The sequence below is a fragment of the Myotis myotis genome, unplaced genomic scaffold, assembly GCF_014108235.1.
Source record: "Myotis myotis isolate mMyoMyo1 unplaced genomic scaffold, mMyoMyo1.p scaffold_m19_p_14, whole genome shotgun sequence".
NCBI lineage: Eukaryota > Metazoa > Chordata > Mammalia > Chiroptera > Vespertilionidae > Myotis > Myotis myotis.
In genome coordinates, this window is record NW_023416318.1 from 37,210,009 (window position 1) to 37,230,685 (window position 20,677).

Genomic DNA, 20,677 nt, shown 5'->3' on the forward strand with positions numbered 1-20,677 from the left:
ATATTTTTTTTTAAAAAAGGAAGAAAGGTACACCTAGGAAATAGTGGTCAAAGCTGGATAATACCTGTTTAGAGTGCCAATATAGTGACATCCTCTAAAGTTGAACAGATGTGGAAAGGAAACAGGGAGAAATGAGCTGACAGGTGCTGGTGGAAGTCCCTCCACTTAATTGAGGGAATCCGTGGAAAAGGACAAAGGGATGAAGGGGATTGTGTGGAGAGGGATGTATGTGGAGGGCAGGTAATGGAGAACCAACATACGTATAATTGGCAGTCCTGAAGATGAGAACAGAGTGACCAGTACAGAAAATGCTACCTGGAAAGATTTCAGTAGAAAAAATTTTTTTTAAAAATATATTTTTAGAGGAAGGGGAGAAAGAGATAGAAACATCAATGATGAGAATCATTGATTGGCTGCTTCCTGCACGCCCTATACTGGAGACCAAGCCTGCAATCCAGGCATGTGCCCTTGACCGGAATCGAACTTGGGACCCTTCCGTCTGCAGTCTAACACTCTATCCACTGAGCCAAACCAGCTAGGGCTAGAAAATATTTCTGAAAGAGAGAAATAACTGGGTGAAGATTAAAATAATGGATATAGGAAAATACAGAACCAAATTAACTCTTGAAATACTTAAAGAAAAACAGGTGAGTAATTGCAACTTCACTCATTGTGAAAGTACTGCGTTCTAGTAATGAAGAAAGAATCCTCAAGCATCTAGGCAGAAAAAAGAAATTATGTAAAATGTAAAAATGAAAAAACAAGCAACATTAAAAACCAGGATATAAGGGAGCAGCAGCTTTAAAATGAGACAAGAAATCATTTATGGGTGGCACAAAAGATGGTCATTCTCAGATACTGAAACTTTCGGAAAATTTAGCTTTCAAGATACTTTCCTGCAAAATCTTACTTGAAGATGTTTCCTTCTAACCTCAATTGAAAAAATAAATTTGGCAAAATCACACTCCTAAGTTGATAATGAGCTAGAAAACCAAGTCAAGAAGTTAGAAAAAGAACAAAAATTTAACTATTTTATTTTCCCCCAAAAAAGCAAGAAAGAAAATAACAGAGGGCAGAAAGTAATCTAAAAGAAAACAAAGAAGATCAATAAAACCCAAAGTCAGTTGTTTAAACAAGATTAATAAAGTAGCAAAACTTTAGACACAATTTTGTTAGATTAGGAGTAAAAGAAGATGGAGATAGCAATGGAAGGATTGATGCTGTTATATTCACCTTTTCCATTAAGTTATCATCAAGGATATAACTTTAGTTCAATATTTGTTATTTTGTTTTTTGAGGGTACAGTAAGCTGGACAGTGTTATAGTATTTTGCATGGAAAAACAGAAAATTGACTCTTGTTTTTCCTTATCCTATACTAGAGGCTCAGTGGACGGATTTGTGCACTGGTGAGGTCCAGCCAGCCCACCCTGATGGGGGCCATTAGCAGTGGGCGGCTGGGGCGAGGGGCCATGGGCAGGGCTGGCCAGGGTGAGGGGCCTGTAGGCGTTTTGGTCATTCTGCCGTTCAGTTGATTTGCATATTAGCCTTTTATTATAGAAGGGTAATATGCAAATCAACCAAATGGTGGAATAACTGGTTGCTATGATGCGCACTGATCACTAGGGGCAGACGCTCAATGCAGGAGCTGCCCCCTGGTGGTCATTGCGCTCCCATAGGGGAGCCTCCATGTCAGTGCTAAGGATGTCCTAGTGACGGCCTAGGCCCGGGCCTAAGGGCTCCTGGACTGTGAGAGGGCACAGGCTGGGCTGAGGGACCCCCCCTGCACACCCTGAGTTCATGAATTTTGTGCACCGGGCCTCTAGTGAAACTATGAAAGGAAAATGGGGTGATTCTTTTTCTATTGTTAAAATTCTTGTGGGAATTTTCTGGTAGAGGAAGGTATATGTTTCTGCTTTGACTCAAAGTAATAGAGTAGTAGGGGAGTATATAAAATCTAAGTTGTTTATCAAATGGCACATTTAGTAATTTTATTAGAAAAATAAAATAAAGAGTCCTGGCTATTAGTGGTTAGAGTGTCAGCCGAGCACTAAAGCATCTAGGGTTTGATTCCAGGTCAAGGGCACGTACCTGGGATTTGGGTTCGGGGAGACGTGCAGGAGGCAACCCAGTGGATGTGCCCTTCTCATAAGGATGTTTTTTTTTCTCCTCCTCTATCTTTCTCTCTTTATCCCCGTCCCAACTCCCTCCTTTCCACTCACTCTGAAAAGCAATGGAAAAAATGTCCTCAGGAGAGAATTAACAACAACAAAAAAGAAAATACAGAGTTAAATCTTTGTTGTCATCTATATTAAACAAGATTTTTTTATTTTTTGCAGGAAGCTAGTTCTTTACCCCTGCCGACAACAGATACTTCCGATGATTTGTCCAGTGAGAATTTCATAGGTCGTCTTGATAGGATTGCCCAAAAGGAAAGACTCTCTGTAAATTATGAACAAACAAATGAATTGAGCGCAAATGGGCCCGGAAGGTGAGATGAAGTCGGGTTTTTCCTTCCATTTCATTGTACCTAAGCAATAGAATGAGCTTATTTCCATGTCTAATTTTCCAGAAATGTTTGTCCTTTTTGTACATTTTGTATGGAAGGTTTTATAGGACTTATACACAATTGGAATGCTGAAAGTTTGGAACCCATCTAGCATAATTGATCAAATCTGGGCAATCTTTTATTTCTGAGGCCTATCTGGATGGTTTAATCTGCAGGACACCTAGGAGTGTCCTGCTTGCAGGATGCAGAGATCTTTCCAGCCCTGAGGTCATAAGTGGGAGTGAGTGGCTGCATGAGGACGGCCCTGCCACACGATGAGAGAGCTGTCTGTTCAAGTGCTCATCTTTCATATTTGTTTAAATGGTGTCTCTCTGAACATAGATACCATGTATTAGGAGGAATAGTATTTCGTCCTAGACTATGAGGAGACCAGGATTTGAGGAATATGATGACGGGGACAGATTAAGAGTTTCAGTTACTGAAAATGTCACCAGTGAGCTAAGACTTAAGTGAGGATAAAGAATGGAATGGGCCATAGCTGGTTGGCTCAGTGGATAGAGCGTCAGGCTGTGGACTGAAGGGTGCCAGGTTTGATTCCAGTCAAGGGTACTCAAGAGCACGCAGCTGGGTTGCAGGCTCGATCCCCAGTAGGGGGCATACAGGAGGCAGCCAATCTATGGTTCTCTCATCATTGATGTTTCTATCTTTCTTTCTCTCCCCCTCTCCCTTCCTCTCTGAAATCAATTAAAAAAAACACATATATATATATATATATATATATATATATATATATATATATGAGCTTATATATATATATAAATATAAGAATAGACTGGAACTGAGAAAAACAAACCAATGAGCATGAGGGAGATTGTTTCTCAGCTATAACCAGTCAGTTAACTGAGAGAACAAAATCTAAATGCAAATAGCCCAAATAATCACTTTAGGATACTGTTCTCTGAATTGATGGAGCTATTCATGTTTGACTTTTTACTCCCATGGCTTTTAGGCCAGACGAGGAAGAGAAAAATGTGATGGTATGAAATAGTCAAAAGTGAATTCTGTGGGTCAGGCTCATAAATTATTTTACTTTTCCTTAGCTTACCTGTTTGTTTGCTATGAATTACGCACTCTAACATTAGATTCCTAAAAGACAGAAGTCTTCTTAGGAGGTTCCTGGGAAAAATAGGAACTATAGAAGCGATGAAGTCACTTAGCTTAACCCCCTAATTCATTCTCCCTTTAGGACCTAGAGGAGAAGTCTCACACTGGTTAGCTGTATTTCTCTCTCTAGTAAATAATATTGGAATAATTTTGTTGTAATCTATAATAACTCCATGATACTGACCATGTGCATTGCTTTGCCACCTTAAAAATAATTCTTATGCCCGGCCAGCATGGCTCAGTGGTTGATCATCAATGTATGAAGCAGAACGCCATGGTTGGATTCTCAGTAAGGGCACATGCCCAGGTTGTGGGCTTGATCCCTGGTATGGGGCATGCAGGTGGCAGCTGATCAATGATTCTCTCTCATCATTGGTGTTTCTATCTTCCTCTCGTTCTCTGAAATCAATAAAAATATATTTTAAAAAGTAATCTACACTAATAAAAGACAAACATGCAAATTGACTGTACCCTTGCTAGGCCTTAAGCCACGCCCCACCAGCCAATCAGAACGACTATATGCAAATTAACCCAACCAAGATGGCGGCCGGCAGCCACGGAGCTGGAGCAAGCAGGAGACTTGGTTACCCCAATGATGGAGGAAGCCAAGCTTCCCACCTGCCGCGGCCGGCTCTGAGCTCCACTGAAAGAAACAAAGTTTCAATTATAGAAGTTAAATAAACCCCAGATACCTGCTTTCAGCCGGCCGTGGCCACAGAGCTGGAGTGAGCAGGAGGCTTGGTTGCCCCTGGCGATGGAGGAAGCCAAGCTTCCCTCCCACCCGCCCTGGCCGGCTCTGAGCTCCTCTCAAGGCTACAAAGTTTCAATTATAGAAGGTAAATAAATCCCAGAATAAAAAAAAAAAATGAAAAAAGGAGGGCTAGGAACTTTCGTCACCGGCGGGCTTGGCAAGCCTGAAAACAGCCCTCAGCCCCTCACCCAGACTGGCCAGGCACCCCAGCGGGACCCCCACTCTGATCCGGGACACCCTTCAGGGCAAACCAGCCAGCCCCCACCCGTGCACCAGGCCTCTATCCTATATAATAAAAGGGTAATATGCAAATTGATCCTAACAGCAGAACAATGGGGAATGACTGGTCACTATGACACACACTGACCACCAGAGGACAGATGCTAAATGCAGGAGCTGCTTCCTGGTGGTCAGTGTGCTCCCACAGGGGAGCTCTGCTTAGCCGCAAGCCAGGCTGAAGGCTGCCATTACGGTGGTGGTGGGAGCCTCTTCCGCCTCCTCAGTACCGCTAAGGATGTCCAACTGCAGCTTAGGCCTGCTCCCCACTGGCAAGTGGACATCCCTCGAGGGCTCCCGGGCTGCCAGAGGGATATCTGACTGCCAGCTTAGGCCCAATTCCCCTGGGAGTGGGCCTAATCCAGCAGGTGGTCATCCCCTGAGGGGTCCCAGACTGCGAGAGGGCACAGGCTGGGCTGAGGGACCCTCCTGATTGCACAAATTTTTGTGCACTGGGCCTCTAGTTATTATATAATTGTCCAAGTATCCTGGCCTAACCACAAAAGTCCTTACATTCATACGAGGAGGAATGGACTTCAGCCCCAGGGGTTTTGCACTTTGGAGATTTTTCTTAGGATTTTGTGCAGATAGTGGAGGGAGGAAATGCTGGGGTTAGAGCAGAATCCTTGCTTTGCTCATTCCCTACAAACAGCATAACCTCATTGTTTCTCCTGTAGAAGCCCCATTTTCTTACTGGCTTTTTCTTCCCCCTTTGAACATCTCTGAGAAATTCACCAATAACCTTTCCATTTCTGCCTTCATATGTTTTGATTTTTAGGGAATTTTTAAAAATCACCACTTAGTGCCTTTAGGCCAGATCTTTAAAGGAAGCAACAAAAAGTTAGAAATTGCCTGGAAATGCAACCTGAGACGTCAGCCAATCCTGGTTATTCTGACAAATTGGTCCGCTTATTGAAGATTTAAATTACACAAAGACATGAAATACAAAGCTACCTTAGTGTGCTTTAAGGCCTTTATTGATGTGTGTTTGTGTTTTCTAATCACAAGTTAGATTTACTATTTTTTGGTATTTTGGTAAATAATGTCCATCATTTTTCCTAGTTTTTTTTGTAAGTGCAAAATTGGACAGAAAGAATATCCTGGTGCTGTAGGTTCTACTAAACAGAAGGCAAAACATTTGGCTGCTAAACTTGCATGTGAACAGATACAATTAGAAAAAAGCTCAACGGTACGTACTGCTTTCAGATGTATTTCTTGTACTTTATAGTTTTCTCTGAAATTGCTTTGAGATTTGACTGTGCTTGCATGATGTCAAGACAACCAATCACATAGCAAAAAGATTCCTCGATTCTGTGTCCCACCGGTGTCCCATGCGTTAATCTCCTAATTGTGTGTGGCTGTGGATTTGGTAAATGTGGAGAAATGGATGTGGCAGTTAGCACACGGAGACCGAGCCACTGTGGAGAAGCATTTAGTTGTAGTTACACCCCCTGAAGGGCTCTCTTTCTTCCAGAAAGGTGATTTGGGATCCGCTGACGCTCCCCTGGCTGGGCCCAGTGACTGTGGGAATCCTTCTCGATGGCACCGTAAGTGTGTACAGACAGCTGTGATATTTAAGAAACTCAAATTGCTGCCTGAAAGAGCACATTTTTATGAAAAATGTTTATTGTTTAAAAAGAATTTAGGGAAATAAGTTACCAACAAAAATAGAGAGAATTCATAAACTAATAGTTCCTCCCTTTTCTTCTAGCAGTTCTGAATCATCCTCGGAAAGTGGCTTTTCAGGAAATGGATCAGAGGGAAATGATGACAGTGACAGAGTTACCAATGCTCTTTCATCTTCTGTGGTACAGTATTCGTCTCCAAACTTCCTAGTTAGTCTGAATCCCCTTTGTGCTTCCTCATTTAAAAATGACCTTCAACCCAATTTTTCTATTTTTATCTCCTGTGCTCTCACTACCTAATAATATTTGGGGCTTTTGACTCTCTTCTTTCTTTATGAACCCACATCCCTCACGTGTAGAATTCTCCCACTTGTCACACCCATCTTTCTCTCCCTACTGGCCTTCATATTTTCAAATATTCCTGTGATCTTGCTTTTCATTTTATACCAACTGAGCAGTAATTAAAAGACTCATTCATATAGCTCTGCTTCCGTTTTTAAAAAATCAGAACTAAACTTAAATAAAAATGAAACAAATAAGATAAATTTTGTGGTGATGATTAGTGTTACAAAAGTTATCCTATTTATAGGTAACTACAAATCAATAAGAAAAAGACAACTCAGTAGAAAAATGTGCAAACGATCTGCACAGAAATTTCAGAGAAGAGATACCCAGATGGTCAAGAAACATGAAATGACATGCAATTCAAAAGAACAGTTAGATGCTATTTTAAACTCACAAGTTTGGCAAAATTTGAGTCTGGCAATAGTAAGTATTGACACAGCTATGTACCCTTATCCTATATACTAAAACAGTGATATGCAAATCGACTGAATGGCAGAACAACCAGTCGCTATGACTCTCACTGACCACCAGGGGCCAGATACTCAATGCAGGAGCTGCACCCTGGTGGTCAGTGAGCTCCCACAGGGGGAGCGCTCCTCAGTCAGAAGCCGGGCTCAGCTGGCGAGCGCAGCCGAGGAGCGGGCCTACGCCGGCTGTCGTATATCCCCCAAGGGCTCCCGGACTCTGAGGAGGCACAGGCTGGGCTGAGGGACTCCTTCCAGTGCACGAATGTTGTGCACTGGGCCTCTAGTAACTATTATATGCTGCTGGTGCAAGTAGTAATCAGCACAACCATTTTTGGAGAACAATTTGGCAATGTATTAAAGTGGAGGGTGTGCATGCTATAATGTCAAGGAGTTCCCTTGCTGGGGATATTTCCTAGAGAAACACATGCATGTGTGCACAGAGAAACAGGTGTAACAATATTCTGTGCAACATTGGTTGTAATAGGAAGAAATTAGAAAAAAATATTGCTCATGAATAGAATGGCTAAATTACTCTGTAGTGAAGTCATCATGCAATACTGAGGCTGGCAGGTGATATGAGCACAAGAAACTTAGTCTTATGCTCCCCACTCTGTCTCACTATATTTAAGTGGAAAAAGAAATCCACAAAATCTACCAGAATAATAGTGAATATGAATGAAAGTAGTATGTGGCATTAATTTTTGAGAGATATATTGAAGACTCCTCTTTTTTGCTAAATATAGAAATTAATTTGTACTAAAAATGAAATATTAGCATTGCACTTTTTTAAAAAATATATTTTTATTGATTTTTTACAGAGAGAGGAAGGGAGAGGGATAGAGCGTTAGAAACATCAATGAGAGAGAAACATCGACCAGCTGCCTCCTGCACACCTCCTACTGGGGATGTGCCTGCAACCAAGGTACATGCCCTTGACCAGAATCAAACCTGGGACCTTTCAGTCCACAGGCCAATGCTCTATCTACTGAACCAAACCGGTTTGGCAGCATTGCACTTTTTAACTGGTGATCAGATCAGAAACCCTTGGGGAACTGCTTTAAACTAGATCCCTGGGCTCCATCTGTGTCGTGATTAGCGCTGTGACTGATGGGATGCATGCCTTCTTGCTGAGCTCTGCCGGCCAGAGGATCAGCAGGGAAGCCGTCTTCTGTACCTGGAGGATCAGTGCTTCTTCAGAACGTGCCCTACAACGGCCATGTCTGTCTGGTTGCTATAATAGATGAGAACATTGACATAAGCAAGTAAACTGGGTAGCGGGGTTTGATAAGAGTACAAAGATTGATGAGCTTATGGACAAAGAACTGTGGTTACAGAACCTGCTAGAAGTACAGGAGGAGGTAAAGCAAGAAAAAGCAATAGGGCCCTGGCCAGGTGGCTCAGTTGGTTGTAGTGTTGTCCCACACACCAAAAGGTGGAGGGTTTGATTCCTGGTCAGGGCACATACCTAGGTTGTGGGTTTGATCTCCAGTTGGAGCACAACCAATCAATGTTTCTCTCTCACACTGATGTCACTTTCTCTCTTTCTCTCTTCCTTTCTCCCTCTCTGTCTCTCTCTCTCTCTCTTTCTCTTCCTTCCTCTCTCTTTAGAAAACAAACCAACCAAACAAAAAAGCATATCCTCGGGTGAGAATTAAAAAAAGAAAGATAAAAGCAATAGAATTGATTTAATCATTTGAAACAATTTTTCGTTTTCTTTTGTTATAGAGTAGTCTCAGAAAAATTTTGGGAACGTGGAAATGTGAGTATCATTATGCATTGAATTTAGTTTTAAATGAAGTTTCCTTTCAGACGTAGTCTGTCAGCCTTATTTATTAACTCGAGTATTTGTAGAGTATTGTACATCCTTATTTGAGAAGGGTTTTAACCTTTTGCACTCCAATGTCGAGGCTGACTCGACAGACCAGGCGCTAGTAGCAGGTCCAACGTCGAGTTGGTGATTGAGCTAATTGGCAATTTCCGCCAGGGAAATACTGCAACCAAGAGAGGAAGGACTTCCAATTTGGACCAGACTGTTTTAATTCCAAAAATAAAATTGGAGCGCAAAGGGTTAAAAGTAGAAAGCATTGCCCTGGCCGGTGTGCTCAGCTGGTTGAGTGTTGTCCCATGCAACTCAAAGGTAACTGGTTAGATTCCCATTCAGGACACCTTCCCAGGTTGCTGGTTCAGTCCTTGGTGGGTGCAGGAGGCAGCTGATTGATGTTTCTCTCTCTCCCTCTCCCTCCTCATTCTCTCAAATTAATAAAGTCCTATTTTTAAAAAAGTAGAGAGCATGGTTAAAGATCACAAAAAGCTTGAATGTACAAACAAAAATTTTAAATATGCAGAGAAATTGTACGCACACTGCACAAGGTAGACATAAAGGCCTGTGGGGATCTTGCTAGAGCAATTGGTTAAGGGAAGTGGGCTTGGCGGGAGATTTTCAAGAGAAGTACATTATTCTGCAGATTAACAGAGTAAAAATGGTGTAGACTCAGGTAAGAAATAAAAAGATCAAATGCTATCAAATGTTGATTCAAAATATAAAAAAATCTAGTAATAAGCTCTGGAAACAGCCCAAGTGCCCATCAGTAGCTGAGTAGATGAAAAAGTGGTGGTGCATTTATGCAGTGGAATACTACACAGCTATAAAAAAGATGGAACTCTTACCTTTTGCAGCAGCATGGGTGGACCTGGAGATTATTATGCTCAGTGAAGTGAAGTTAAAAAAAGCGTAGTGCATGGCATAAAACCACTCTAAGCAAGTTACAGTTGATTTCAATGTTATTTGAATTTTACATTCTTCTCTAATTTTTAGAAATTTGGCACCTAAATTTGACTCCCCTGTAAGCAAGCATACTGTGGATGAGAGGTAAGAAAGAACTGTAAAACAGAATTTCCTTAGAGATATGTTTGTTTATTCCACAAAAGTTTCATAAGGAACTGTTATACATCAGACAGGCTGTATATATTTCCACCTGAACAGTTAAATTATTTTTGTACAGTCAGGCCCACAGCAGATCATTGTATCTCAAAGTAAAGTTTCGACAAATCTAAATGGAATGTGGTGATGTAGATCTATGTGATGCTTATGTGGGTTTCTCTGAGATCTATGGAAGTTTTTAATATTGAAAGCAAATATTCCTATAAACCAGTGATTCCCCCCACCCCCCAAAAAAAGTATTCTTGCCAGAATCAGAATAGTACCACTTGAATCTGTTTTCATTTTCCAGTTTTCACTTTGAAAAAGGGTGTCTCTTGTAGTAGATCATCTGTTTGGGTTCAAATAAAAGAGGCCTATTTGCAACAAAAGAACATTGAAAATAAGTTTAAAAATAACAATAAAGAGCCCCAGCTGGTTTGGCTCAGTGGATAGAGCATCCGCCTGCAGACCAAAGAGTCCCTGGTTTGATTCTGGTCAGGGCACATACCTCAGCTGCAGGCTCCTCCCCAGCCCCGGACCTAGTCAGGGGGTGTGCCGGAGGCAGCCAGTCAATGTGTTTCTCCCACATCAATATTTCTCTCTGTCTTTCCCTCTCTCTTCCACTCTCTCTAAAAATCAATGGAAAAATATTCTCAGTGAGGATTCAAAAAAATTGAAAAATTGAAAAAGTAAATTCAATACTAAAACAAACAAAAAACCAATAAAGAATCCACATCTATCAAATAACTGCCTAATATATAACTGGCACTGGGCTGGGCATTGGCATTGGGTCTATAGTAGGAACAAATAGAATAGCTCTTGCCCTCATAGAGTTTTGTGGGGTTGAAAATTACCTGAAAAAGTCTGTAATTACAAACTATGGTCAGAGGCCTGAAAGATGAGGCGGCACAGGGAGGTGGAAAATGAAGATGGGACAGGAGACGTGAGGGTTCAAGGAGCAAAGAGAAGGTTGTGTGCTTGGAATGCAGTGAAAATGGGCACTGTGCCAGGGGACAAGCTGGAGAGGGAGGCAGAGGCCCCATCACAAGGCCCCATGGAGGCCATTTAACGACTTTCCATGTTTTGCTGAATGCAAAGCTAGGCTATTGGCTGTTAGGCAATAGAGAGACATGATCGCACTGGTTGCTGTGTGGATTATGATTGAGGGGAGGAGGAAAGTGGAGAGTCCGGCAAGCAAGGTCGTGCAGGAGCCCGGTGGAAGCTTTTACTGGGGTGGAAGACGTCAGACGGGAAAAGTGGGCTGATACCATGATACGTTTTAGAAGTAGAATTGGCAGGTCCTCATGATGGAATTAGAGGTCTACGAGCCAGGCTGGCCGTGAGCACCTGCTCATTTCTCTTGTAATAGCTTGGTGGTAGCCGTGGAACACAATATGGTGCTGTTTTGTAAAGTTTTATGCTTGTGAGAAGATGCTTTCTCATGGCAGTTGTACAGCCAGGAGTTGCCTGTGTCTCCCAGGGGTGATCTGTTGTGTTGAGAGGAGGTCGGGGAGGAACGATCCTTTGTGTGTGGAGTGGGCCCTTCTTATTCAGAAGTGGGGAGGCAAGTTTGTTATATATAGTCCATTTCATCAGTGACCTTAAGGGTAAGTGGAAGGGGTGGGGGCCAGCTAGCGTTGGATCTTAGAGTAACAGTGGCGTGTATCTTTTAAGGTTTATCAAGGATTTTGAAGAAATAGCACCAATTGGTTCCGGTGCATATGGCAGTGTTTTCAAAGCAAAACACAGAATTGATGGGACGACTTACGTTATTAAACGTGTTAAATACAATAACGAGTAAGTAGTAAATGTTTTGTTTTATTATTTTAAAATAAGAAGATATGTTGAATTGTACTATTTTTTTTTATGCATCTGTCTTCTTCATGAGTATATTATTTACTTTTTCCCAGTCCTCCTTAAAAATGTTACTCTAGCCCCGCTGGCGTGGCTCAATTGCGAGTTAACCAATGAACCAGTAGGTCACAGTTCAGTTCTGGTCAGGGCACATGCCCAGGTTTCGGGCTAGATCCCCAGTAGGGGGTGTGCAAGAGGCAGTCGGTCATTGATGTTTCTATCTCTCTTTCCCTCTCCTTTCCTCTATGAAATAAATAAAAAAGTATATATATTTTTAAAATGTTATTCTATCATCAGGAGCTTGGCTTACTCAGAGCATGAGGTGTCAGTCCACTGGGGTCAGACCGGACCTGGGTTCAGCAACCTCGGTACTTGAGTTCTGGCTAAGAAAGCCAAGACTCCATCTATGAGAGAAAATCACAGAGGTGGAAGAAGTAGGAAACAAGTGATAGAGGCAAAGGAAGGGTCCTTGAAGTTTGGGAATTAGGAAGGTAATGGTAACCTGCTGGGGGGATGGGGATGGGGAGGGAGAGGGGAAGATGCAGGTCTGCTCCTGGGAGGGAGAGCTCACTGAGTCCTCAGTCCTAAGGGTTTTAAGGGTGGAGGTTTTAGGGAAGGTCCCAGGGGAAGATCTTAATAGAATATTCAGCAGCTTTCCAGGTGTGTCCTTTCAAGGTCAAGGTCTCCACTGATTGATTGGTCAGTGCCAATGCAGCTGGTCCTGAGGTCAGCCGTGAGATCACTTATTTGGTTCTGCTGCTTTTCTGGGCCTGGAGCTGAAATACAACTGAGGCCTAGATGTTATCTCTAGGGAGGAAAGGTTAGGGGTTCCAAACTGCATGACCAGCAATATGCTAGGAGGAGGAAAGGTCACCCTGGGGGCAAGGTGTCACCCTACCATTGCCCTTTTCTAGGCACCCAAGGCTTTTCCCTCTAGTGACCTTCTGTACCTGGCCCATAGTCCTTGCTCTGGTCAGGTCTGTCTAAGTGCCTGCCACAATTGTTTTAAGGCTGTCTTGATGAAAAAGCAAGTTATAGAGTCATTTAGCTCAAGGTGACCTTTGAGATGTTCTAGTTTCATCTCCTGATTTGTTTTCTGGCAGTTGTTACTCCGTCTAAGTTGGCCAGACTGATCCTTCAAAGACTAGATAAGCAGGTAGAAAAGAGATATGGAGAGTGGGCTGAGCAAAGGAGAGGCAGGCAAAGAGTCCTAGGTGCTCTTTATCCTGTCCAAGGACAATACCTTGCTTGGCATTGGAAACACCTTTATGCCTTCTTGGCCTCAAAACAGGCTTTTTCCTTCTTTACTGTTTTGCTTAACACGAATGAAATATTGTTGTTCCTTCCATTCAGAAGCAAGTTTTTCGTGGAAATACTTAACGACGATCATGGTGCAATATTAGGGGACATTAGTAGTGGCTTCATAAATTGGTAGAACACTGTTAAAATATACTTGGAAATAATAATCCAGAGCCATAATAATGTTTATACACTTTGACTTACGGATTTTCTGTCTGGAAACCTATTCTAAGGATATTGCCCAAATTAAGGGAAAAATAACCATGTAAGAGGATGTAAATACAGTGTGGTTTATAATAGTGAAGAATTAGAAAAAACAAAATATCTAACAATAAAGGAATGGTTAAGGATGTTTTGTTTTCTCTCCCCTGATCAGTGGCTATTTTACAGTCATTAAAAATGAGGGTTATATGCTGAAAATATTTACACATGAAATCATACGATACTGAAAGTAGCTTCAGAATAATACAGGGGAAGATGAGGAAGTGGGTAAGAGTACATATGAAATTAACAACTGTTTCATCTGGGTGATGGCTAGGTAAGGGTTTGTTATACTATTTACTCTATTTTTTTAATATACTTTTGAAATATTACATTAAAAAGTTTTTATGCCCTAGCCGGTTTGGCTCAGTGGACGGAGCATCGGCCCTCAGACTGACGGGTCCTGGGTTTCATTCTGATCAAGGGCACATAGCTTGGTTGCAGGCTCAATCCTATGTCCTGGTTTGGGCCGTGTGGGAGGCATCCACTTGATGTGTCTCTCTTACATCAATGTTTCTCTCTTTGTCTCTCACCATTCCTTCCACTCCCTCTAAAAATCAACAGAAAAATACCTTCAGGTGTGGATTACCTAAAACTAACACTAAAAATTAAAAAGTTTATACATGCTAGTTATGCAGACTGTGAAACAATAAGGAAAACTGTAAAGATAACATGAGAATAAATATTATCTATAACTAGTAGCCCTGTGCACGAATCTATGTGCCAGTAGCTCGCCAGTACCTCGCTGCTGCCCTCCAGTAGCTCTCTCCCACTGCCCCGCCCTCCTGTAGCTCCCCCATCGCCCCTCCCACCCGCCTCCTTCATAGCTTGCTGTCCTGCCCCCTCCTGTAGTTCTCCATAGCCCGCTTGTAGCTTGCTACCCTACCCTCCTGCTGATCTGTGATCTGGTCGTTACGCATTCGGTCATTAACGCTTCATGGCATAATGACCATTTGCATATTACATCTTTATTATATAGGATAATAGAAGTGTAATATGCTAATTAGACCAGACATCCTTCTGGACGTCCTTTCGGGAGACCTTCTGGATGAAGCTGGGGCTGCAGGCGTGGGATCGAGGCAGCTGCTGCGGCTGCGAAGGCCTACTCTTGCACCAATTTCATGCATCGGGCCTCTAGTACACTATAATTACAAATATATAAAAATATTAAGACAAATGATAAGAAATAACTCCAAGTAATAACTGGTTGTGTTAGGATTGTCAATAATGAGTAACTTCTCTTTATTTTTACAACTTGTATGTCATATAAATAATTTTTCAAAATAAAGACTGAAATTGCACAATGTCTGCTTATCCTTTCTCATAATTGAGATTTCAGATTCGTTTATTCCATTGAGCACAGAATTGTCTCCACTTGTGACTGCACATCCCTGTAAAGCTCCCACATGCACAGCAAAGTCTCCATTTCGCTCTCTGGATCCTCTCCTTTGTCTTTCTTTGCCACACACTGGAAATTCCGAATTAGACCTTTCTTCCTGCCTGGGTTACCTACCCATGCTGCCCAAATGGGGTTTGTTTTTGAAACTCAAAGTGACTTTAACACAAGTCTAAATAAGCCATAATGTGTGAATTAGCTACCATAATTATATCATTGGCATTTCAAAGACTACAGACAGTCCTCGGGTTACGTCGGACTCAACGTAAGTCATTTCATGGTTATGTCGCCATCTCCCATTTATTTATTAAAAAAAAAAGTTTCATCATTTTGATGTATGTACATATGTGCTTTATGTTTTTTATTATTTATTTACCACAAGTAAAGGTCAGGAGTTGTTATCTTTCTTTTAAATTTTTTTTACTGTTTCACCTCATCACTGTTGTGTATGTGCTCCATGTGACTGACATAGGTCTGTGGTGGGCAAACTGTGGCTCGCAAGCCACATGCGGCTCTTTGGCCCCTTCAGTGTGGCTCTTCCACAAAATACCACGTGCAGGTGCGCACGTACAATGCGATTGAAACTTCGTGGCCCATGTGCAGAAGTCGGTATTTTGTGGAAGAGCCAGTATTTTGTGGAAGAGCCACACTGAAGGGGCCAAAGAGCCGCATGTGGCTCGCCAGGCTGCAGTTTGCGGACCACTGACGTAGGTGCTTATGTAGGGGGGTTCCGACTTACGGAGAAAATCGCATTATGTCGCACCATAGGATCGATCTCCAACGTAACCCGAGGACCTACTGTACTGCCAATGACTTTTAAGTTGTCTGATGTTTGGAATGATTTGTCACCACTTTTTCTTCTGTGTTGAGAGTGAAAACAGCTATGTTTTTTCTGTATGTTCACTTTTTCCTTTTCGGGGCTCCTGGCCTTCATTCTAAAACTCTGGGTGTGGGAACCATGGCAACTGTTCAGATAAAGGAGGTGTTTTGATATTGTTATCAGGGATGTATACTGACCCCTTCTATTCCTTCTTTCTTTTAACTAGGAAGGTAAAGCGTGAAGTAAAAGTTTTGGCAACGCTTAGTCATCCAAATATTGTTCGCTACTATAATAGTTGGGTTGGAGAAGATTACATCAAAAGGTAACTAACAAGAAATTCTCATAGATGTAATAAGATGGAGGAAACTGTCATTGTCTATCTGTGGGCCATTAATACATTTAATAATCGCAACAAGGATGATAAAAGATAAGCAGACACTATTTGAGACACTGTTATATCTCCATTCTGCAGGTAAGGAGACAAAGAATAATCTTTCCCTTCCTCCTCTCCTTGCTCTCAACTTGTTTTCAAGCCATTTTTTCTGTCCTCAGCTGCTTTCAGAATCTCGGGTTTAGCTTTCCTGACTTTGTTGTTTCATAGGTAGAGTTGTGCACCTGCCCCGACTTGTCGAGGCTGGAGAGACAGTCTTGAGAAGGAGGTTTGAACATGTAGATGCTGCAACTGGAGCGTCCCTCCTCACCTGCCAGCACTTGTCTTTCCCTCTCTCAGGCCCCCCAGAGGCAATCAAGGAGTCTCTCTCAAATGCACAACACCACTCCTGCTGGGGTGGAGAGCAGTGAAAATAATTTTAAGACACTGAGCTTAAGGTGATAGGGGCACCTCACCTTGCATACTCATGTTTTGTCTCAAGTAAACCAGTGCCAAAGGGCTGGAGGATTCAAAAGAGCTGGCATCCCTCTTCTTTTTTTTTTAAAAAAAAATATATTTCTTTATTGATTTTAAAGAGGAAGGGAGAATGAGATAGAAACATCAATGATGAGAATCACTGATTGGCTGCCTCCTGCACACCCCCCACTGGGGATCTAACCTCCTGCACACCCCCCACTGGGGATCTAGCCAACAACCCAGGCATGTGCCCTTGCCTGGAATCGACCCTGGGACTCCTCAGTCCGCAGGCGAACGCTCTATCCACTGAGCCAAGCCAGCTAGGGCTGGCATCCCTCTTTGGAAGTCACCCAGTGTTTCTTGTGGATGGTCCTCTCACTGCAATCCCGAGGCCATTGTGGGCTTGTTCATTCATCATCTCCTGCCACCAGCCCAGTCAATGTACTGAGAACTTTATCATCAGTTTCAGGAGTTCTTGCCTGGCAGCACTTGGGACTTCAGCTTTTAGCAAATTCTTATCTACCTCTTTCTGTCTTCTAGCCAATGTATGTTCAAAGAATGTAAGTTAATATTGAGGCCCACGTATTGCTGAAAAAGAAAACATGGTCAGCAAAATCAGTCCTCCCAGTTATATCTCATAGCAGTTTGTTGGCACTTCTTTTCAATAGTACCTATCCTTGTGCTGTTTTTTAGGTTTGTTTTTCCTTTACCTCTCTCCTATCCAACTGTCATCCCATGACAGCAAGGATAGTGCCTAACTCATTTCCTCATCTCTAGGTGCCTATTCACATAATGATGCTCATTATATTGATGGTGAATTACAATATTTACAAATTACTTTATATAATAATGAGATTTGGTTTTCTGCAATTCCATTGTATTAATGTTCCCTTTCCTATCTTTTAGAAAGGTGATCAAGGACCTTCAGCATTAAAGGATGGACAGGCTTATACTTTATAAATTAGTTAAACCAATAACGCTCTGGACATCTGGGAACTTAGGCTTAAATAAAAAATGGTTTATTATATTGTGATTCAAATTTATTTATTTAGATTTCTGTTTTGAGACATGTTTTGTGCTCAGTTAGCTGGAGCGTCATCCCATACACTGAAAGATTGCTGGTTCGATTTCAAGTCAGGGCACATACCCAGGTTGTGGGTTCAATCATTGATGCATGTGGTTAATGTTTCTCTCTCTCTCCCTTCTTCTTTCTCTGATATCAATAAGGATACATCCTCGGGTGAGGATAAAAAAGAAGAGAAGGTATAATTTTGAGAAAGAAATGTATTTTCTGTAGTTATTTTAATTGTTACTTCTCTTTGAATTTTATATCCAGATCATTGACGAAGTGCCTTTTCATCCAAATGGAATTCTGTGATAAAGGGACATTGGAAGACTGGATTGAGAACAGAAGAGGGAAGAATCCAAACAAAGCTTTGTCTTTGGGATTATTTAAGCAAATAGTAACTGGAGTGGATTATATACATTCAGAAGGGTTAATTCATAGAGACCTTAAGGTAAGTGGGAAAATGATCAACGTAATTTAATAATTGAAAAACCCATCTCTTCAAATTTTAGAATTGGTTGACAGCCATGCAGAATTATCTTTGATCCTCTAAAGTGCGAATAGATCTAGAACATTTCATTCCCCAGATCCACTCTTAAGATCTCCAGGGCGAGTGAGCTTGTCAAGAACCTGAGCCCTGCAGGAAGAAGCCCACTCACTTCTGGTGCTGTCTGGCTGATAGTCACTCCAGTTGCAAACACTCGTAGCTTTAACGTGCTGAACGTCCCGTGCACATAATGACTGTGGCTGGCACAGCCCGCTGGCTGCTCTGTCTCTGTGCCTCCTGCTACTCGGGCTTGTCTGAGAGGCAGAAGCACTCTGATGACTGTGGCTTTGGGAATTGGGTTCTCCTCTCTCTCAGCCTTTACTCTGAGGGCAGTCACAGCTGCTAGGTCCAGAGTCTAGAATTTCCTTGGCATTTGGACACCGCTGCCCCATGATTGGAAAATTGCAGTAATCCAAACCTTGGAACCTGTAGCAAACCTTTTTATTTTCATTTCTTCTGTCTTTCTAGCATCCTACGTGGTCTAGAAGAGCAGTTTTCCCATTTTTGCATCTCATCACAATGAGCAAAGAGAGACAGAACAGCTTTTCAGTCTCTCCTCCATACTCTGTGCCCTGTGATGTGCCCACTCTCATCCCAGACAAGTCATGCGGAATCCTGTCGTTGTCTCTTTGCTCACCTTCTTGCATGGGACTCTCTTCTGCCTGTCCCCTCTACCCCAGCTCCTTTGTGAAGCCTTTCCAGATCACTCCGCATCAGGCAAAAGTACCTCGTCTATATGCATTGTGCTGTCTGCTAGCCCACCTATCTGAAACGTCCAGGAATGAGGAATGAAGCAAGCGTTTCCTTGAGTGAAATAAGCACTTACGTAGATAGCAGTTTGTTGAGCCCTTAAATGATATGCATCCTTGGTCTTCCCAGTGGCTGAATTCTGATGCCTTCATGTTGGAGTCCACCTGGTTCCAATATCTCTCTTTAACAATATCTGAAGGTGTTCTTTGAAGTTGGAACGTAATAAGGACTATGTTCAAAAAGATACATTTAGAATAGCTATACCTTCACGTTGGAATAAATAATTCCAACGTTACATGAGAAACCAAGCACAATGATCTATTTGTGCAGTAATTTTTAAGAAAAAACGGAAGTATGGGTATTAACTCCCATACCCTCCTGAGGGTGGATTAGTCCAATTCTGACAGGTGCAGACTGGAGTCTGCCTTCTCCTGCACCTCTCCGTATCCCGCACTGCCCCTGCCCCAGGTTGTGGACTGATCTAGTCTTGTGTCTGTTTGCAGACTGTTTGCTCTATCACTGCAGTGGCTCGAAGGTCAGGCTTTAATACTACTGAGCCTTCTTTCATCTTCTCCAACTGTTCTAGCTTCACTGCTACACTGTCTGCTGTCTCACATCAGAAATATGGTGCAAACGAAGGCATACAAGTTTCTTAGTGACATCTAGCAAAATACCAGCTGCAAGTGGCTTTGCCCGAGAGGGGTCTTTATCCAGTAAAGCTCCTCTTTGAGGCCTGCCAGTGTTTCACCACTTCCTGTTGGAATCCTAAGAACTAGATCAAAAGCACTGAGGGAGGGAGGGACATAGACGTTTCTGGAATGAGGGCTTATGGTTCTTGGAGGTTCAGTCCCCTTAGGCCCAGGCTCTTTGGTCATCCTCTGAGCATCAGACCTGATTCCTGTACCTCCTATATAGAATTGGCACTCTTTTTCTATGTTCTACAACGCAACATTTTGCTAAGTTACTATAACTGATTAAACCAATGGTGCATTATTGTGTTGCTTTTTAATGAACAGTTAATAAGCAATCTGATATTTTTACTACACAGTCCTAGCCAGCTTATCTAGCACCGTAAATGTAACTTCCTGTTTCTCAGGGTCAGGTGACAGAGAGCCCTGTGTGGGACTGGCAGCTGCGCTTGCAGACCCAACATATTCCTGCACTGGAACTTGAATTAGCATTGGCACATTTTTTTCTCCACACCCACCGCACACACATGCACAGCTTTCCATCTGTATTCTTGGTGCTAGGTTCCAGTCTCACTGTTGCTTGTCCCAATCCAACTGCTAATTTCTGTGTGGACCTTTTCTGGCAGGCTTCTTAGAAGCTCCTCTTTCAGCTGCCCTGGGCTGATGTCTCTTCCCTCTCAGTGCCTTTACTCGGCCCTCTCATACATGTTAGGTCATGAGGTCTGTGTGTGAATATACAGCCCATCATTGTATTGAAAGTCTGGCTTTTTCAACAATTGAAAAATATTAATTTCCTCCTCAATAACCATTTCTTTTCATGATCTTTAGAAATTTGGTCAATACCTTCTATAAATTTGTGGAATAGGATGAACACCCCTCCCCTATCTGCTCAGAGTCACATGGGAAAAATACTTCAGTGCTCCTTATCAGCTTCCAGTTAACTTGGTATGCCTTCAGGAATAGAGGGGGAATGTGGATTTTTTTTGTTTGCTTGTTTGTTTTTAAAAATATATTTTATTGATTTTTTACAGAGAGGAAGGGAGAAGGATAGAGAGTTAGAAACATGGATGAGTGAGAAACATCGATCAGCTGC

The 20,677-nt window shown here is 42.3% G+C and overlaps 1 protein-coding gene across 1 annotated transcript in view; it reads left to right on the forward strand.

Moving 5' to 3' along the window:
- The window catches only part of EIF2AK2 (eukaryotic translation initiation factor 2 alpha kinase 2), a 178,259-nt gene that overhangs the window by 7,249 nt on the left and 150,333 nt on the right, over window positions 1-20,677 (forward strand). Inside the window, exons 4-11 of the mRNA XM_036335545.1 lie at window positions 2,338-2,489; window positions 5,761-5,887; window positions 6,173-6,249; window positions 6,410-6,511; window positions 9,951-10,004; window positions 11,730-11,852; window positions 15,912-16,007; window positions 17,869-18,049. Of these exons, the coding sequence (XP_036191438.1) occupies window positions 2,338-2,489; window positions 5,761-5,887; window positions 6,173-6,249; window positions 6,410-6,511; window positions 9,951-10,004; window positions 11,730-11,852; window positions 15,912-16,007; window positions 17,869-18,049 (912 nt within the window). The remainder of the gene's footprint in view (window positions 1-2,337; window positions 2,490-5,760; window positions 5,888-6,172; window positions 6,250-6,409; window positions 6,512-9,950; window positions 10,005-11,729; window positions 11,853-15,911; window positions 16,008-17,868; window positions 18,050-20,677) is intronic.